The sequence below is a fragment of the Carassius auratus genome, chromosome 37 (assembly GCF_003368295.1).
Source record: "Carassius auratus strain Wakin chromosome 37, ASM336829v1, whole genome shotgun sequence".
Taxonomy (NCBI): domain Eukaryota; kingdom Metazoa; phylum Chordata; class Actinopteri; order Cypriniformes; family Cyprinidae; genus Carassius; species Carassius auratus.
In genome coordinates, this window is record NC_039279.1 from 9,031,167 (window position 1) to 9,051,882 (window position 20,716).

The following is a 20,716-nucleotide window of genomic DNA, read 5'->3' on the forward strand; positions in this document are numbered from 1 at the left end:
GGTGACGAAGGTGCAGACCACTGTTTTCAGGAAGCTCATTCCCCTGCCGTCCCAAGTCTTCCTCTAAAAGCTCTGAGGATGCTGGTCCATCTCAATATTTGGATCATAGATTGGCAGGATCAGAAGACTAATGTGCAATCGTCCCCCTCCTCCCTCTAGGAATTGGGCGCAGATGTGAGCGTTGGGAGGAAGAGAGCAGATCTCAGGAAGATGTTGGATGAGAAGTGTTCCAGTTCTAAACCACGCTCTGATTCTTACACTTCTTGAGTCTTCCCCCCTAAGTTTGTGATGTGTTGGGCAGACGCCCTCTTACAGGTCTTACTGGGCCAATAGGATTGGAGTTGTTTCACACGTGCTTCAGATACTGGTCCTGTTGGTAGCCGTGTAGAGACGTTCTGTTTGAGAGCAAAGAAGCAGGTCCCAGTGACTGTGTCACCATAAAAAAATCTATCCTGAGGAAAGAATACTTGAAATATTTAGCAAAAAAAAAAATTTGCATTCATAAATCCTGTCCATTGCAGGCAGAGCTTACAAAATGAACAAATTCTCCTGAAGAAAAAAAGGGGGATGGGGGAGCAAAAAGGAAAAAGGAGGAGAAGACAAACAGAAAGAATGGATATATAAATAAAACTTAAGAAGAAGAAAAGGCTGATGCTGATGCTCTGGAGAAAACTCAGATGACCGAAAGAAAAACAAATGGCAGAAGTGATCAGGAGAACAAGGAGGTATTAGGTAAAGAAAATGTGAATGTTCATTCTGGCACGAGTGTTGTGCTTGATACACACATTAGAGTTAATTTATAGAGAAGCTGACTGAGGTCTGGTCATTATCATTTATCCTCAATTAAGCAGCAAGCTCTCTAGAGCAAGATAAAGACTGCTGTATAAATGATTTACACAGAGAGGAGAAATAGAGCCACAGAGCAGAGCCGTCTCCTCTAGATTTAAAAGCAAAGAGGTATCAGATTTAATGGACAGTATTAACATGATGCAAAACAGAAAATCCACAGTGCATTTACGAGCACCTTCACTTGCACATGTACACACACACACACACACGCACACTCAAACCTTTTGTGTGAAAAAGGATAGAATGGGTGTACTGCTGTAGATGATACTGTAAGATTGCAACTTTTTAAATCTTAAAAAAAAAAAAACAATATTCATTTATATAGAGGTAAAGCCTTTTAAAATGAAGAAAAGCAATATGTTTGACTCCACAGCATCACACAGGACTGAGCAGCTTGATCTGACAAGTTTATTCTATTACTCACTTTGTCCATTAGAGGGAGCAAGACCTCATAACAGCCATGTGAGATAGCAAGATGTGGACATTACTCTGGTTAAAAATAACAACTTTCTGTTCTGACCGGAATTTTAACCTCTGCCACTACACGGATGGAAAAGTGTAGCTGTTTTAAATCACCTAAAGTTTTTTATTTGTGCACATTATTTTTTTTTTGTTTTGTAGTCTGCGAGAAACAGTGAACACTATGTAAGTGAGGCATGAGCTCCTGCAATGAGAGAGATCCAGATTTAGACATTTCCTGAGCAGACAGAGACACTCTGCAACCTTTCAGTCAAACTGAGTCAGTAATAAAAAATGTAGCTAATCACATTGGCGAAAATTGCAAACACTTTTTCAGCATATAAGAGCATTACGGCACTAGTAATTCACATACATACCTGTAAAAGCGCTTAACGAGAAGCAAAACGGGGTAATTGGGAGTGTATGAGAGAATGTTTCTATGTAACTTTATTTAGCTGCCATGTTTCTCTAATTCAAGCTAATGAGGCAGTTGTGCTGAATCTGTTGAGACAAACAGCCCGCGGCCACCTCCTCTCCACACGGACGCAGTTACAAAGTGCGTCTGTGAATGTGTGAACGTGCAATTATACTCAAAGCTTGTTCTCTGACACGTCCAGGCAACGACTGAATGGATTTGGTGTGTGTAATATGTTTTGCGGTCTGAAGACATGCCCGATTTCTTAATATAACACTAATACGGCCGTGAACATCATGAAAGGATATAGTCACTAGCACAAACTGCAATCCGTACATATGTACAGAAAAGCAAACATTAAGACATGTAAATGTAAAGTTCAGGTAATGTACACTGCAAAAATATCCCTAGATAAACAGCCATTAAAGCACAAGTCCGATCATTCATGCATCACCTTATAGAAACGTAATCTCCCAGAAATACAAACGCATGTCTATACCCTGGAAAAGAGCAGAAGAAAAGACAGAGGGGAGGAGAAAAACTGAACCTTCGCTCCAAAAATAAAACCGATATTTAGTTTGGCACAGACTGTGGTTCAGCTTCTGATGGTAATGACATTATAAGAGCGCTACTGGACAAACCCTCATAAATAAAAACTGTGGTTTCCAGACAGATAGAATGCTGGGAAGGGCACGTTACAAACACATCCTGTCTAGAGTTGAACACAGCACTGTAAAAAACGCATCCCCAAACACCTCACACAAATCACAAAAAAATACAAACTTTTCAAATCCGCTTACCAAATGATCTGGCGTTCGGTGGAGGATGATCACCTCACATTCGTTATCTTGTGTTTTAATAGGCTAAAAAGATCTACCTGTGGCTGAACTTTGCTTGGATGTTTTTCTTTACATGATTTATTGCTCACTAATCTAAAGAAGATGCTTTTTGTGTATGCAACGTGTTTAATATCAGCACCCTTTTTATCTAGAGTAAGGCCTATGCCTTTCTTTGATGCTATTTACTATATTATAAGGAGGTGATATGCCTTTCATTCACCTTATTTTATTCTCACATTATAATGTGAGGGACCGGTTTTGCAAATTTAGTTCTTTGTAAAAACCTTTTTAATGTGTTGACTAGGGATAGTTGCAAAATACCAGTATTGATGATAACCATGACATATAAAAAATGAAATACTGATATCATGTTAATATTACACTTGATAATCCAGTGCCTGGCAGTACCGCATCTTAATGCTAGTTGCTAACAATCATTAAGGAAAAAAAACAAAAAAAAAACAAAGCTGTAGCTAGTACTTCTGCACAAAATCATGTAAGAGAAGATAAAGGATGAAAGTGAGACACTGTGCCTGCACTCAACGAAAGAAAAAAGTTAGCTTGCCAGAGTGGACGTGTTTTGGGAAAAAGACTGGATTATTAGACACCCCAGTCTGGCCATGTCCCAGAAAAATTTTCAGCCAAAAGTCTAGTCATAACCCACCTGAACAGACTAAAACTGGCTAATTTCCCCACCATCCAATCACAGTTGACAGGTGCAGGATTTCCAAACATTCCAAATATTTTCTTCAGTTGCTATTTCAGTTGCTATTAATTTTAACCGACAGCATAATTTTTTTAAAGGATGTTGAGGTAATTTACTATATATTTTTATATATATTGTGATAATATCATTATAGTAAATTCTTTTGGCCACAATAATTGTGTACTGAAAACCTGGTATTATGACAGCTCCAGTATTGGCGCATGTTGGTGTGTGCGTATAAAAGCCATTGTGTTTTTTTACCTTTAAGTATTTGACTAGTTTTTGGATCTGCCAGTATTCAGAGGGCAGGTCGGTGGGGATCTCGGCACGTCTTTCAGGCTGTTCCTCATTTTCATCATCCTCTGATGAACTCTCGCTGAAGTCGTCAGCTCCTCCTGGGCTTTTACTGCACATACACACACACATATATGCACCTATCAGACAAATTAATATTCAAGCTGGCCCACAATTTTAGGTCTCTCAGACACACACTGTGAGAAGTACTCTCCCACAGAATTTTCTCAGGGTAGAAATGAGAACTATCCATACATAACAGGACATTATAGAAAAAGCCCTTTCTACAATAAATAGAGCTTAATACATCAAATTGGAGGAGATTTGGAGCAGGTGCAAGCCAAACCACACGGCACATTCTCTAAAAGCTCTGGTAGAATCTCTCTGAAACCAATGTGGAATGAATTATTGCTCTCTGAAAGGCCTTCATGCTCAAACCCTTGGACACAACGGCCATCAAACTCAGGGGTGTATTTGAAGCGTCATCTTAAACCATGGCATCAAATTAAACTGCAGGGGATGGAGAGAACAGAGACAGAGCAACAGAGAGAGAGAGAGAGGAAGGCTGGAGTGGTCATCAGTGCGCTTCTGAACGCTTTCATCGCAAGCTTAAACACGCACGCACAAATGCAGATGGCTGTTAAAGCAGATCAGGCTACTAAAATGAATGTATCGTCAAACGAGTCATGAAACCCGGTACACACGGAGAAGAGGCCAGTGGGACTCGGATATGTTTTCCAGGGGAAAATTCACGCTATGGTAAACAGCGAAATCAGTGCTAGTCACTTACTGCTGCAATGCGAACGACTGTAAGTGTGCTGGCTTATGAATTATCCATTACATTACTGATGTTGTTGTGTACAAGCTACATTGGTTTTCGTGGGCATCACTGATTTGAAAAGCTTAGCAGTAGGACTTGGGCTACACCCGGAGCTCCTTACAGGCAGGACTGTGTACTCTGGCAGTCAATGTTATGGGGACAGCTAGAGTTTTCACTCGCCATGGCCTAACAGACAGAGAGGAGTCAGGAGATGGAACAGAGCTATCAGAAGCGAAGGCACAGGCCAGTTATTACAGACCACTACTCCTAGCACCAGAGGACTGTTCCATGAGCAGACCAACCTGAACGGCTGAGTCATACGTGTCTTATTAAAGGCTATAAAATGAATACTTATCCACAGCTGAAATAATTTGCCCTGAAAGTGAATCATTATTTCCAATTCAGTGATTGTTTTTTTTTTTTTTATGTTTGGCCGGGAGAATAAAGGGTTATTCAATTATGCGTGATCGTGGGAGAGGGTTTTTCAGATCCCGTTTCAATTGTTTGTTTTTTACCTCAGAGAAAATACCATATGCACAATGAAAAAGCCATTTCTGGATTAAGATTATGGTGGCATACGTTTTTCGAGAGGAATGGCAGCCTGGTAGAGACGATTCAGAAAAGGTAGCTTTTTTTTGGTTCTCGGCTGTGGGTGACTTCTTACTTTCTCTGCTCCTCCTGGTCTTCTCCTCTACCTCACTGGAAAAAAAAATAACAATCAGACATTTAACACATTTACACATTTTAAAAAGTCACCAATAATTAACTTGTTTTCATGGAATACTGCCTAGTGTTAATTAGGGTGACCATACCGTACATGTCCTTTTTCCCGGACACGTCCGGTCCAGGATTTCTGTATCGCCTGAAAGAGTTTTGGCTTTGTTTGCCCTGCGCAGAATGATCAATGTACGCTTTTGCTTCACTCTCACAGTACTTTGATGTCATATAATGATTGGTCTGGAAGTCAAACACACCGATTATGTACCCGTATTGCTTTATTCTTTGTAGATCCAACCTTCTCACATGCCACGACTGGCTGATTCTGTACAATGCCAGCATGATATTCGTCAAACTAATTTTTGATCACTACATTCAGCAAGTATCAAAAAGCCAAAACCTGGATATTTTAGGCAATACAGAAATTATGGCCAATAAGTGCCCAGGAAAAATAGCAAGTATGGTCAACTTAAGTATTATTACAGATTTATTGGTGCACATCTTTAATTTTTTTTTACAAAACAACAACAACAACAAAAAAACATTGTCATAATTGTTAAACTTGTCATTCACATAAAATGATTGCAGCAATTAGCAAATAAAAACAAACCAATCAATTACAAAACAATATAGCCTACTTTTTTTTCTTGTTCGAGAAGTTATTTCACTTGTATACGAAAAAAAGACAAATCTCAATTTCAAGTCGACTTTAGTTTCAGAGCTCATTTCCCCCCCCCTTAATGACTTTTTGTTGTTTGCAATTGTTTTTGGTAATTTTTTCAATTTTAAACTCACCAGTTATGATATTACATAATGTCTTGTATGCTTTGTGTGTCTAGTCTGATATTTTATTTTTACCACATAAGGATCACCTCTGACTTCTATATGTGGATGTTCCATATACAATGTTTTAAAAAGCCACTTCAATTTTCAGTTTAACTGGTGCCTTTGTTGCATTTCCCTGAATTTCCCTTTAATTTTTTTTTGTTCAATTGTTGTTGTTTTTTCTCCCTCCCATCAGGTTATATGTTAGTTTCAGTCTTCTGTAGATCTCTAGAATGTGTCTAGTTCTGTGACACCTTACAAAGAACGCTTACATCATTTGAATGCAAGTTTGTTTCTGGCACAACAGTGTACATTTTCACATCTGGTAAATTCTTATTTCTCCAAAACAAAGGATTCTTGTTTTGGAAATCCTAGATGACTGGTCAGAGAAGGTTTACAGTACCAGTAACGTGTGTTGAAATGGCCAAAGGGCTGATTTGTCTGCTAGATCAATCCAATGAGGAGAACACATGTCTGAGTGTTCAACTCTGCCTATCAGCTGACCAACACTATGGATAGCTATGACATGACTTTAGCAACTGACACTCACAAGAGAACAGCCACTGCTATATAAGCCATATACTGTAACCAAGTGTGGCTGTCTATTGAACTGTATGCGGCACTCCTGCAAACATCAGTGTCAGTGGCCTCTGATGTTCATGCTGTGATGCTTTTTTGAGAGTCCACTGGGATTTGGAATTATCACTCACTCATAAGACGATGTGAGGCCAAGTTTCGTCCATTTCAAAGATGGTTCTAATGTCTTATCCCTACTGCCCGGCTTGTTCCGCGCAAGCTTTTCAGGCACATTCTTTTCATCATGGTCGTAAGACTTCAGGGTTTGGCCTGTTTCCTCCACATCAACCGTTTCCACATGTAAGATCTTTTTAGCTGATGGCACATCTTGAATGGCAAAGTCCTGTCGAATGAAAGTGAATAAAAAAGAAACAAGCTAGTCAGGAAAAGGACATGTCTAAATTAGTACCAAAAACAAAGACTTGGGTAGTTAAGAGTTCTTCCGTTAAAGCATTTTTCATTTAACAAAGTTTTACACGAATGCACTCATAGCAACATATTTTTCATTTTGCATCTGACATATTGTCTTTTTACTGGGGAGGCACATCACACACTCATATTCGAGCAAGCTCAGACTTTTCATTCTAAGAAAGAGACGTATAAAAATGAAATCCCACTTATGAATTTGTATCCCTGAACATTTATATAATACAGCCTTTCTCCACAGTCCACTGCCAGTGTCTTTGAGCTATTAGAATAAATTAGAAAAAAAAATATATACATATTTTCAAAATTTCTTCTGTTAATTGCTTATACAATATGAGAGGTTTAATGTTTTTGTGCATTCTTGAACTGCAAGCTGGCAGTTTGGCACACAGTCAGTGGAGTTTTTGGGGCAAAGTAACGCAACAATTATTTAAAATAATTAATTCTGTGAGAAGCTCAACAGGAGACATATAAATGGTTAAGAGGTAGGAAAGATTTTAGTCACAGGCACCTGCTATGCCCTGCCATCAGTTCTTCATTGGTTCCATCTTTTTAGAGAGAGAGTGTGTGTAAAAGAAAGTGCAAGAAAAAAGGGAAAAAACTTTTAATATGGCACAAGGAACCATGTTTGGATCCAACTGAGCTAAGCAAACATAGTGCCTTCATTGAGCATTTCTGGCCTAAAGAAGGCTAAAGTTAAGAACCGCCAAAGTTATATCCATTTCCACTCCACCCACCTTCAATATTATAATTGAAGTAATAAACCTGAAAAAACCTTGTCCAAGAACAATTAGGGAGAATGAACTCTCCAGTAAAGCATCCCAAACAGAAGCCTGAATATAAAGAAAAAGAAAACCTCAAAAAGGTACTCAGTACTCAGTACAGTACTCAGTATAGTAAACATCCAACTATGAAGAAAGAAGACAAAACAATGTTCCAAAACCTACTTTTATTATTTTATTATGCACTTTTATTTTTAAAATGATTAGATTATACTGTTTTTCTTTATGTGTTTGTGTCTAAAATGTAAGGTGTAATGAAAGATTATAAAACGTAAGGGGTCTTTAAGAATTTAAATGTTTTTGAAAGAAGTCTTTTATTCTTATTTAATACAAATGTAAAATGTTTAAAATGTAATTTATTCCAGTGATGTAAAGTTTATTAATTTTTTTAACAGCCATTAATCCAGTCAGCAGTGTCACATGCTTCTTCAGAAATCTAACATGCTGATTAAGTGCTCACGAAATTCTTATGATGAATGTTGAAAACAGTTGACAACATTTTTTCAGGACTCTTTGAGGAAAAAAAAAAGTGTATTTGATTATTAAATTTATTTGACATTATAAATGTCTTTACTGTCACTTCATCAGTGTAAATGCATTAAAGTATTATTATTATTTTTTATTACTTAGCCCAAACTTTTGAACGAAAGTTAATCATATCAACGTTCTTCACTATCTAATGATTTAAAGGTATTCCTAGATATTTTTCTCACTGAATTTGTTATATCAGATGTTTCTCATTGCAGTGCATTCCGTTATTGCTTTTCAAATGATACAAAGAATTCTGCACGAAAATGAGCGAAAACTAGGTTTCTTTAGGCAGCATTGATAAGTTACCTTTTGAATCAGCTTTCACCTTCTGAGCGCATCTATGAAGCACTGAAATGCTGCCTTCGGAGGAAGCTTACAGGGTTTTGAAACAGAGTGACAGTCTTTCTGTCCCACTCTGACAAAGCATTAGAGTATGATATTTTTTCCCTGATGAACGCCACCTTCTGCTCAGTCCTGGCTTGTGCATGTTAGATTAAAAGTGTCTGATCTGATAAAAGTTCAAAAAAAGCATCGGTTCCTCACACAGCTGATATTTCAGAAGATATAGCCTGTTGTCTTTGGCTGAGAGCTGGTCGGCTCTGAGCGTGTCTGGGCTCAGCAATCACGGTCCGGTGCTTGACTGATGGCTGAAGGACCAGAGCATGTCTGAGACTTATTACAACAAACTCAGGCTGCAATCCAGAGCCTATTCTCTGAGTCCCACAGTGCACCTAAAAGCATTATCTGCACTCATATCAACATGCACCCTAACGTAACGGGTTCATTTCAGGTGGATAAACCTGTATTTGTAACAGGTGATGAAAGCCTTTAGCAAAAAGGAGAACTATGCAGAAATATGTTTGGAAGACCTTATAAAGACATGTAAAGAAAGACATAGAAAAGCAAACTTATGACATTTAGAAAACAAGGAACAAATGCAAAATATGGAGAACAAAGGGGTTTGATTTGTGTCTTAGCACACCACTTTTATGGCTCTCTCTTTACAGCCTCTTGTCCATCACCCGTCATGGCTGAGCTCCCGCCCGCTGGCATAATAAAACATGAAAGTCTGGTGGGCATTTTTACATACACAAATGCTCACACGCTGAACCGCCTGGCTGGCATCATTGTTTCAAAGAATAATAAAGTCTTTCTCCTCACCGCCACCAATAATCAGACTCAACCTGCTAGCACATATTCAGCCTCGTTCAAGAACCAAACACTGTAACCGCACAGAAAATATGCACCTCATTCTTTTTTTTCCCTCACAATACATATTGTTTCAAAGCAACTTTGCAGAAAATTGTGTCTTATAACCACAGTGAGCAAGCCAAAGGTAACATGGCAAGGAAAAAATGATTCCAGAAAATCACACCAGTAGTGCAATATCTGTTCAGTAGGTTAACCGTGGGCACTTTGAATCAGGTCTTAAATTTGAAGTGGCATTTCCTGTCTAATATCAAAAAGAATGTTGGCAACAATATTCAGACACCTTTCAGCAATAGCAAGTACGGTTGTGACTGTTATGTACCAAATAAACAGCCTGATGTGATTTACACGAGTAGGAAATATTCCTGTATCAACATACTTTGCTGCTCCTGAAACAACATTCCGATTATTCAATCATTGCCTTATGATTTTAGAGTGTTTAGGGCCTTGATTGGTTGCTGAGGATGTTGTTCTAGGACCTATAAAGTATGTTGATCCAGAGACATGTGCAAATTACATTATATCAAATAAACAAGTAAAGCATATAGCTCTGTTTCAGCTTCTCAAGTATTTTCCTCACAGATTTTTAGAATGATAGCACACTTAGACCGAACATTCATCAGAGGCAAGAGTTATGGAAGGTGAGCAGAGCTACTGAGCACTGACTCATGGGAACTGTTCCTCAACTGAGGAAGATGAAGCCTGCCCTGGACCTGACAGAGTTTCACTTGGACATCTCTGCTGAGAGTAAAGGTAAAATTCTGCAGCAGGCTTAGTTTGTGTCTGAAAACTGGCTCTGAATGCAGAATTAATAGATGAAAAGAACATTTGATATTTTTTGTCCTCAAGGGAATTGACGGGAGCACCAGACAAAAGTTTTTACACCGGCAGAGCAGTGCTAGACAATAACCATTACTATACGGTACAGCAGTAATCTTTCTGTCTGCCTTCACTTTCCATCTGCAAACTATATTGGCGAGAGATAACATCACCATCATTAAACAACGAGCATAAAGAGAAATCCGTCTCGATGATGGAGTTTCCGTTTATATTGCTCAAGGACAGAATTATGTTGGTTATAAAACTGCCAATGGTCGGCATAAAACATTAGTGTGGATCTAAGGACTTTGCTTCAAGAAAAGAAATGCACAAGTTAGAGGAAATCTTTTGTCTGCATCAACAAAAAGGCATTTACCGAGCTCTGCTACTGATGAAGCTGAAGACAGATCTGGACAACACCGAGTCAGTCAAAAGAAAACACACATGCGCGCACACACACACACACTCACACACATAAAGGGAAAAGAAAAAGGTAATTTCTTAAAGATGTTATATTTAAAAAGCAATAAAACTAAGTTTTGTTTTTAAAACCTCGCGTAGAAAGGACTTAATATTTGCTACTGTAAAACCCACCCCCCCCCCCAACAAATACACTGTGTCAGTGTTGAAAAACAGGATATTCATTTTCTCAAACAATAAACACCCTTTTCACCACATCTTGAGGCCATTATCAGAGACCCAATTTGTTAATTTATTTTGTTCTCAATTCAGAAGGGTCTGACTAACTGCCCTGTTCTCTTATTCTTTCACACGGTAGTGATGTGAAAATAGCACAGTGACAGGGAAGAGAACTCCCACTCTCTCCCGCTCAGTCTTTCTCCTGGTTATAGTGACAAGCAGATGTACAGAGAGAAGTGCAGACATTAGGTTGTCCCCTCTTTCCCTTTGCACTCTTCTCCTCAGCTGTGATTAATCGTCGGCTGCATAGCTCACACCACAGGCTGAGGGGCGAGCAGGAGCACACTGCTGCCAGTGAAGCACAGCTCTGCTGTTTGTGTGTCTATGTTTGAAGTCTTGGCCTCTTTCCTTGAGTCTGTTTGCAAATATTTGGAATTCAGAATGAATAACTGAATCAGTAGTCTACGGGTTTAATATTTTCCTTTTTTCAATTATTATTATTTAGCATTTTGCCTTTATTAGACAAATTAGTACAAATGTAGGAAAGACAGGATAGACGAGATCAGGCTCAGACTTGGGGAGAGGTTCTCAGCAGATCACAGCACTGCTCACATTTCCGTGGTAAATTTTTTCAGACATTAATAATAAATATTAAAACATTAAAGAGATGCATGTACACTTGATAAAATTTTCTAATGTTTTGATGTCTCTTATGCTCACAAAGGCTGCATTTATTTGATTAAAAACACAGTAAAAACAGTAATATCTTGAAAATTAATATTAACAACTTTACCTGCATACAGTCTACTCAGCTAAAGCGATACATACTATATAGCAAATATGATTATATATATATTCCTGGGAAATGTAAACTACATTATTGCCCAGCTCTGATCTATTAAATGTGATCAAGACATAAAATATTTTCAGATATTATAAACATTAATATCATATGATTTTCTGTAAGGATGCTTTGAAACAACGCATATTTTGAAAAGCGCTATACAAATAAAATTGACTTGAAAATGTGATTTATTCCTGCTCTACCTTACTCTTCTCTTAGTTTGGTGTCACATGCTCTTCCAAAAATCATTTTAATATGCTGATTTGGAGGTGGTAAGAATCATTTATTATTATCAATGTTGAAAACAGTTGTGCTGTTGAAATGTGCTGTAATGATTCTTTGATGAATAGAGAGTTTAACATTTATTTGAAACTGAAATCGTTTGTTACTGACGTCAAGCCTCTGAAAGGTAGTGTACCTTATGGCAATAACTATATCAAAACAAAGCTATTTGGGCACTTGCAGTCCACATCATGAAAAAGAAAATGATCTCATCAAGGATGGCCAATTCGCACATAACAGTTTAACACAATATTCTACTAGGGCCAAGGTACGATCAATAACATCAACTGCATTTCACTAACAGTAGACTTCTACTAGGCTGCACAAGTCTGTCAAGAATACATCATGCTCGCATGATGATGTCATCTGTCTCTGATGTCTGAAATGTCAGGCTCTCCAGACAACCGCTATTGAGCTCCAAGCTTTTTCTAAATTGAAAAAACTCACCAGCCTTCAAATACTTCGAGGTAGACGAAGAAATCCATCTAGTATCTGAGATGTGCAATTAATGAGCATTTATGTTTATTTTTAACATCAGGAGATGGATAATACAAGTTTGTCATAATTGTGTTGTCAATTTTTTATGATTAGTGCATAACTATGAATTATGTCATTTACATGTTAGGATTGCCCAGAGCATGGTTAGGATAACCAAAGCCCTGTGGTGTGCAGCAGACACTATAATGAAACCACTGTCATGTGTTTAGAAATTGCCATTTGGAGCATTTTAAGACCAAATGCAGTGGAAGAGGATAACTAAAACGATCAGAGAAAAGGTAAACCAACAATGCCAAGCGCTGGTATTAAATCGACATATGAGGATACAAGGCATGACTAATATGTTCAAAGAGACCAAACTGTTGTATTTGTGTGGTGTTGAGCAATACCTGTTCATCAGCAGCTGCAGCAAAATGGGGAGACGTGTTTTTCAGCAGTGTGACAATGTCTTTGTAGACTTCACGTTTTGTAATAAAGGAGTTTTCACCTCCTTCTCCGTTGATTCTCTGAAAAATCAAATCAAAATGCAAGGTTAAACAGAGCTTAGACAACATTCCCAATGGTGTATCAGTATTTTAGGCTGGGATTTAAGCCGGGTTACAATAGATATCTCTAACATAAAGTCATTTTTGAAAAAGACAAGTAAAAGTGCAAGAGAAAAGGTAAACACACACACCTAAATAATCCATCAGTTTTACACATACGCACAGGCATACTGTATTTTGAACTCTTAATCTCTGAGGTTTAGAGGTGAATTGTTCTGATTAAATATCTAATCTATACAATAATCATTACTGTCATTTGCAGTAGATTCAAACTGACCTCTAATGCACAATGAACAAATGAGTGTCAGAAAGCATTGAACAGAACACAGACAAAGACAAGAGACTCCAAAAACAACCAAGGGAGAGAGGTGGAGAGGGAGAGAAATCAGACTGAAGAAAGAAATACAAAGATAAAAACAGGCAGATATCTGCTTGATTAAGTGGCATTCTAAATGAAAAATATTGTGGTGCGTGAAATGTTGCTTTTGATTAATTGCACACACATTTAGTTCTGTGGGGCGGCTCAAAACACAGAAGCAGATCTGGAACAGAATCATATGACTGTCATGTCTAAACTTTTCACTTTCACTTACCTCATGTTTTGGAAAAGTGTCTATAGTGTATACCGTACCTTTCAAACACATTAAGTGCACATTGTGTACATTCAAACGGTCTACCAAAATTCGCTCTCTTGACTGCCTGACACATTTCGGATTCAGCAGACTCATATTGCATCCTTTGGCATTCCGATGGGATGCATTAATTTCCATCTTCTAGGTGCTCAGGTCAGGCTTGTTGGGATATGCCCTGTTTAGATTATCAACCTCCTCTGTAACTGGTTTCATGATAAAAATATAATTTATTAACTGTCAACACTGAGAATGTCCATACTTCTGAAACTGATTTTTCAAGGCAGATGATACGTTATGTAACGGAGTTCCATCATTTTTGACACCAATGTAACATAACTGTGTTTTCCTTTGACATACGAGAGAACTGCGCTCCTAGAGCAATCTACAACTGACACAATAAATTACTTTTATTAAAGGATTCCACTTCCAGAACAACATTTTCCTGATAGTTTACTCATCCAAGATGTTCATGTCTTTCTTTTTCTCCAGTCAAAAAGAAATAAAGGTTTTTAATGAAAACATTCCAAGATTTTTCTCCATATAGTGGACATCAGTGGGGACCAATGGGTTGAAGGTCCAAATTTGCAGTTTGCATGCAGCTTCAAAGAGCTCTACATAATCTCAGCTGAGGAAAAAGGGTCTTGTCTAGCGAAACGATCGATCATATTCTAAAATAAATAGATAAAAATGTTTATAATTTTTAACCACAAATGCTCGTCTTGCACTAGCCCGACCCATTGTTCACAAAGCGAACATGCAAAGAAAGTCAAATGCCATTTACAAAAAAAAAAAATGAAAACAACAATTTTGAAGTTGGAGGAAAAAATGAGTAGGGTGCAACAGATCGTAGATGATTCGTGATCAGACCCCATGGTTCGGGACAAAATGCGTGGATGCACATTTGTGGATTAACTTAAATTTAACCATTATAGAGTTATAGTTTATCGTTTGCATGTGTTTTGTCTTGCCAATTTACCCATTAATTTTTTAACCATTCAAGCAAAAGAGAACATGCGTGATGTTTTCTACCACTTCCACAAACCATCCGAAGCAAGCATTCATTCAGACCAACGTGAAAAGAACAACAAGTCTGTGGGCAATATGCCAATGTTTTGCTTTTTTTTATGATATGGTTTTGCTAGACAAGACCCTTATTCATTGGCTGGGATCGTGTAGAGCCCTTCGAAGCTGCACTGAAACTGCAATTGGGACCTTCAACCCCTGGATTGCCACTGAAGTCCACTATATGGAGAAACATCCTGGAATGTTTTCCTCAAAAACCTTCACTTCTTTTCGACCAAAGACAGACAGACATGAAAATCTTGGATGATATGAGGGTGAGTAAATAATCAGGAAAAGTTTGTTCTGGAAGTGAACCTCCTTTGACATCTTCCCAGTTTTCTCACCTCATTAAGGAAAACTCCACTTGTGTTGCAAGTGATGAACAGGGTGGGCTCTGTGTCACTGGTCTCAATTATAAGGGAGCAGATCTCTCCATCCATCTGTCTCCACGGTGGAGAACGACAACCATTGGAGAACACGTAATCTGTGGAGGCAAGATTTATGCTTTAGAGATTTAATATATTTTGTTACATGAATAATGTGTCATATGTTAAATTAACTCAATTAAAATAACTGTTGTCACCCCTCAACAGTAAATATTTCTATAAAACTTCATACAGTGCTGGCTCCCACAGGGGCAGATGGACACTCTCTCCCAGCAGCCCTGCCAGTGAAGATGACTGATTGTTCTTCAGGACTGAGCTGCTGCAGACAAAACCCTAAGATAAATCACTCTCAGCAAACACCCCCGCTGATACTCCACATGCTCCAAACCTGCTCATCCTCATGGTGTATCCCCCCTCCACCCTTTATTTGCACAGAAGCTTCCAAATTTTACTCAACATATGGGGACACATTTTTTAAAAGAAGTCAAATCCATCATTCCAAATTTGCAAAGAGAGTTGATTGTTATGGCACAGCAAATCAGCCAGTTCTCCTCAGGGAGAAAGGAAGAAGTGATGAACCGCTTTGTAAACTGAAAACTGACATATGTAATGGTTTCCATGTTGTGGAGACTTGAATACAGACATGTTATATTTAAAGGATATAAAGAATTGCCAAATTGTAAAATTCCCAAATACCTGATTCCTATTGAGATTTCTGAATATGAGGTTACATTTACTGAATTTAGTCGTTTGGTTGAAATCAAGTAATTTGTATAGGAACCAGGACAATTCGGAATTTCGTTTGAGGGGAAAAATTTTTTCCCACTTTTGAAGGTCTGCTTTGCCTACTTGTTTGAATACATGACATGATTTTTACCTAGAACACTCTTAAAGTCTTAAAATTCATTATCTGAATCCTCTAAAGATTTGAGAAAAACTGTTTACTGAACTCATATCTGAGTTTAGTGATATCAGCTGGTTTTGATTTAGTATCAAATACATAAATTGTATTGTATTGTTATATCAGGCTGGTCCAGTTAATTTATGCCAGACTGTTTGTTTTAGATCAGCATGGGGGTCGGCCCCGGGCACCTGCATGAGGTTCAACTCTGAAGGACTGTAAGCATTTCACTGGGGCCGGCAGTCACCTCAGCTGTCTCTACAGATCCATCTTTTGAGTTATCTGATACCAACCTCTCTTGATTCGATTTCTCGTTGGACTTCAGAAACTGTGATGGTTCAGTGGCCAGATTTAACTCAGCACCACTCTTCCTGTCACAGCTCTGCACAACATCACTAACAGCCACATTAGTGGCGTTCATCTCATTTTTGTTACAGAAGGTCTGCCTTATGTGTTCATAATTAACACACACCAAAAAAATGCATCTAGCACTCTGAACTAATAAAACAGACAAAATTACAAATACTGGTGAAATTCCTCTCTAGTCAGAAAGGAAAACGACATAACGGAAAAGTCTTGCTTTCTGAGATTTTATGTATGATTAGAACAAAAATAAATTGGGTGTGGGGGGGGGGGTATTTAAAAGGAAAACAAGTTTAGTTTTATTACCACCTTGGCAATTTTTTTTCACCTTTTAAACAAACTCACTTAATTTGAATACATTTATATGAAAATAAGGCTTAAAATCTTATATAATTTTGCTTGTCAAGATACTTTTCAAGTGCCGGAAAACTCCAATCACTCACTCCCCACATCAAGAGAGATTGAGAGAGAAATATGTAAGACAGAAACAAGATTAATCAGAATGAGGGTGAAAATAAGTCTGGAAGTGAGTGAGTGACAGAAAGGCATAAAGTGAGCCAGAGTGATGGAGAGGAGGGAAAGTGAGGATAATGCAAACCTGATGTGTAGCACAGTGACTTCAGCACCCGGTTTTCTCTCTTCAACAGATCTACCTCTGTATTAACAGCTGCTGGGCTTAGCCTGCCCTCTCTGGGCAAAAACAAACACACAACACAGAACAAAAATACAGCTCATTAACTAATATAGTATATTGCTATAATATAATATAGCAATGCATGCATGCACAGACTTTAAAGTGAAAACATTTACTTGTCAAGTGCCGTAGATTAAGTAGTATCTGAAGTAACTGGTTTGATTGAAGGCAGTATATGCATACAGAAAGAGTTTACCTCACGATTGGTCTGACAGCAATGCTTAACAACTTCTCGTCCAGCTGATGTAGGATATTGAATAGCTTGCCTTCGTGTATTGTGGGAGAGATGGGCCCAAATATCTTCTTTATTGGCTCGCTGTTAACTGTTGGCCATTAACGCATTTTATTAGACTTTTTTGTCATACAAAAACTCATTAACTCATCTTTGTTTTTCCATCATGCCCCATTGCAGGTTGCATTTCAAGACTTTTGGAACCAGGGAGATAGGTGTCTGTATAGACGGTTTCATTGGGCGCACGCGCCTGGACCTAAGTTAACTTCCGGTCTGTGTTGTGTATATCGGTCTGGCTGCGGTGCCTTCTACAAACGCAGTTAAAGGCAAGGTGATGAGTAGACTGAAGTTGGGCTCAGGTGGTTGTGCTGCGGGATGTGTTTCCCATACATTTATTTATTTTTGGAGACTCGCCACAATTTTAAAACTGATCTTTTTTCAAAAAGGCTTCATTGAATAAACATGAGTAACGTTACTTACTGCATGTTTAATAATAATAATTCCTTACATTTATATGTTTAAATATCAAAGCGAGGCACAGGTGTTTTTATATCGCTGTATTTCTGAATGAAAGACTTGCATGTTATATGCCTGATAGCAGCGTATGAGCGTACCAGCTCTGCTTCATTTACAGCTGTTACTGGGGAAACCTCTATTTCTCGCGCTTTATGTCTGTGCTTTAAAACATCTCCTGTTGGCAAATAATGAATTTGCATTTTCATTAAGTCCGCCTGATCCACGCAGCAAACATTTTGTTTGTTATCAAAAAATATCTACTCTAGAGGGACTTGGCGATTGTTATTGATTCTATTTGGAAGTCTACTGGAAGTTAAGTTAGGTCCACAAAAGCGCTCATGCGCAGTAACGTTTGTTTATATTGTTGCCGTTGAAACCGTCTATAGAGTCCACAAACACTAAGTGTTAGCAAAAACCTACTGCGACTGCATAAACATTTAAATGTTGGCCAAAAGCTGCAGGAAGCATGTCTGAAATTAATCTTTAGATGAAAAATTTGCTCTAAAAATTGCAGTCTAAAAGCCATTTATATGAAAATAAGGCTTAAAATCTTATATAATTTTGCTTGTCAAGATACTTTTACCAAAAATTTTCAAAAATTTGCTCTAAAAATTGCAGTCTAAAAGCCAGAGACCACTGGTGAAAAGTGGTCAAATTTTTATTTATTTTATTACGTTATATCATCAATTCAAATTGTTTAATGGTCAAGTTTGTCCTGATGGTCATGCCTTTCCTGCCTGATCTAGGAATGATCATCAGTGGAAGAACATCTGACCGACTGTTTAACAGAGGACACATGACCGATATTGCAAAATCGTAAATCGTACAGATTTTATGTTTTCAGTTCCAGGTTTAAATAAATCCAGATTCTCAATGTGTTCTCAGATTTTGGGATCCCATATATTTCATCAATAATTAATAATGGCCCTGGAATGATGAAGGCTGCAAAAGTGTCAATATTTGTACTTTTATGTACATGACAATGGCTATAAGAAATAAGGATTAATAGAATATGTTATTTCAGACAAAGTACTCAAAGTAAAGCTGCATGCAGCTCACCTTCCAAACAGGCCCTGACCTCCCCCATCTTTTTATCTTTGCTTAGTTTCAAAAGGTTGGAGAGGTGGTAAAATGAGTGCACTGTGATGTCAGGTGGACTCAGCTGAAGAAGAGGACGTCCCTTATCATCACATTCCAGGGACACAGCTGATTCTTCTCTATAAAAGAGAAACAGCATCTGAAAACCTGCAGTAGCTATCTACACTAGATGTAACGTTAATCTTCCTCCTTTTCTCTAAAGCACATGTCATGCTATTCTTACTCGAAAAGCATGTATAACATCATCTCCAGTTGTTAGTATTACCTGGTGTCATATATATCTGATGTGAAATCAGCTGCCTCTAGAGATGTTTTCCATTGTAAAGGCTCGCTGAATTGAATCCTGGCCTCCTCTGGGTGTCTGATTTCGAAGTTCTCAGTGAAGAGCAGGATTTCAGTCAGTATGTCATTATTCAGAGGACTGTTCTCTAGTTGAACTCCATCAGCGCTCCACTGAACTGCCCTCGAGAGCGTCACCCCCATGACGGACACCAGATGAGTCTATAACCTTCATAACATTCAAGCAAGAGATAAAGCAGTATAGCGAACACTATATAACACGGCAAGTTTAAAAACTATCAACGCAGGCGTTAAATAAAGCGCGTGGACTGATATGTGGTATTTCAAACATATCTAACATGTTATTATTATTTATCTTTAAAGACGAAGAAAAAGGGACGATTTAAAAGGCAGTTTATTACTCACCAACAAACTGAATAAACAAGTCTTTACGAAATTTACAAAAGTTTTTCTATTCAAATACGTTTTTTTTTCCGTTCCCCTCAGTCACTAAGTAAACAGAAACGAACTATAGTTGCTAGGAAACGGCAAACAACGCAGAGCGAAGAGGGTCAAAAATGTAGTGTAGGAAAAGCGTTTGTCTTTACATAAGATCCTTTTCCTTTTCTTTTGTGTTTGCAGGAAACACTATTGTATGGAAGCCCGTTTCCGCCACAGTTGAGAAAAAATATGATTCTGTAAGTCATAATAATAAGGAACTTTCTCACAATAATGAATTAGTATGTGGTTATATTGAGAAACTTTCTCGTAATATTGACTAGTTTCTCATAATAATGAGAAACCTTCTCTTGATAATGACTCTTGAACTTTCTCATAATAATGAATTAACATCTCGAAAAAATGAGAAACTTTCTCGAAATGTTAAGTCATTATTATGAGAAAGTTTATCATTATTATCACTTACAGAATCATATTTTTATCAACTGGTGCGGAAACTGGCTTCCATAGTACTGTATATGAATCATTGTCGTTCACTTGAGGATGTTTTTGCTTGAGGTCCAAAACGAGCCTACCTGATCCAATTGAAGACTTTTTCTTTATGTCAGCTGTTAAATGACTTAATTTCCCCATTGATCACCCTTACGAAAAATAACCATGGTTTTATTATAGTAAAACTGTAGTAACCCATGGTTTTTTGGCGTACTGACTGCCATTTGTAAAACCACAGATTTACTACAAATACCATGGTTAAACTATGGTTAATATAGCAAAACCATGGTTAATTTGTGGTTACCATGGTTTAACTACAGTAACCATGGTTTTTTGGTTTTATCTGTAGTAAAACCATGGTTAATTTTCGTAAGGGCATGCCCGTTCAGCCTCTCAAAATAAGTGAATTCAGCACAACATTATTCACTCAGGGTTTAATTAACTTTGATATGTCTCACTCTTAAGCTTTCAAATGAACCGAAACTGAACAAGAGCTCCCTATTTTCAGATAATGCAGATGCAGGGTC

The 20,716-nt window shown here is 37.9% G+C and overlaps 1 protein-coding gene across 1 annotated transcript in view; it reads right to left on the minus strand.

Moving 5' to 3' along the window:
- LOC113056105 (armadillo repeat-containing protein 4) overlaps positions 1 to 19,769 on the minus strand; it is a 49,484-nt gene extending 29,715 nt beyond the window's left edge. Inside the window, exons 1-10 of the mRNA XM_026222602.1 lie at positions 19,665 to 19,769; positions 19,225 to 19,467; positions 18,921 to 19,078; positions 17,310 to 17,436; positions 17,018 to 17,109; positions 15,114 to 15,253; positions 12,920 to 13,036; positions 6,635 to 6,843; positions 4,962 to 5,081; positions 3,530 to 3,674 (exon numbers count right to left, since the gene is read on the minus strand). Coding sequence (XP_026078387.1) covers positions 3,530 to 3,674; positions 4,962 to 5,081; positions 6,635 to 6,843; positions 12,920 to 13,036; positions 15,114 to 15,253; positions 17,018 to 17,109; positions 17,310 to 17,436; positions 18,921 to 19,078; positions 19,225 to 19,442 — 1,326 coding nt within the window. The 5' untranslated portion in view covers positions 19,443 to 19,467; positions 19,665 to 19,769. The remainder of the gene's footprint in view (positions 1 to 3,529; positions 3,675 to 4,961; positions 5,082 to 6,634; positions 6,844 to 12,919; positions 13,037 to 15,113; positions 15,254 to 17,017; positions 17,110 to 17,309; positions 17,437 to 18,920; positions 19,079 to 19,224; positions 19,468 to 19,664) is intronic.
- Between the last annotated feature and the right edge of the window lie 947 nt (positions 19,770 to 20,716).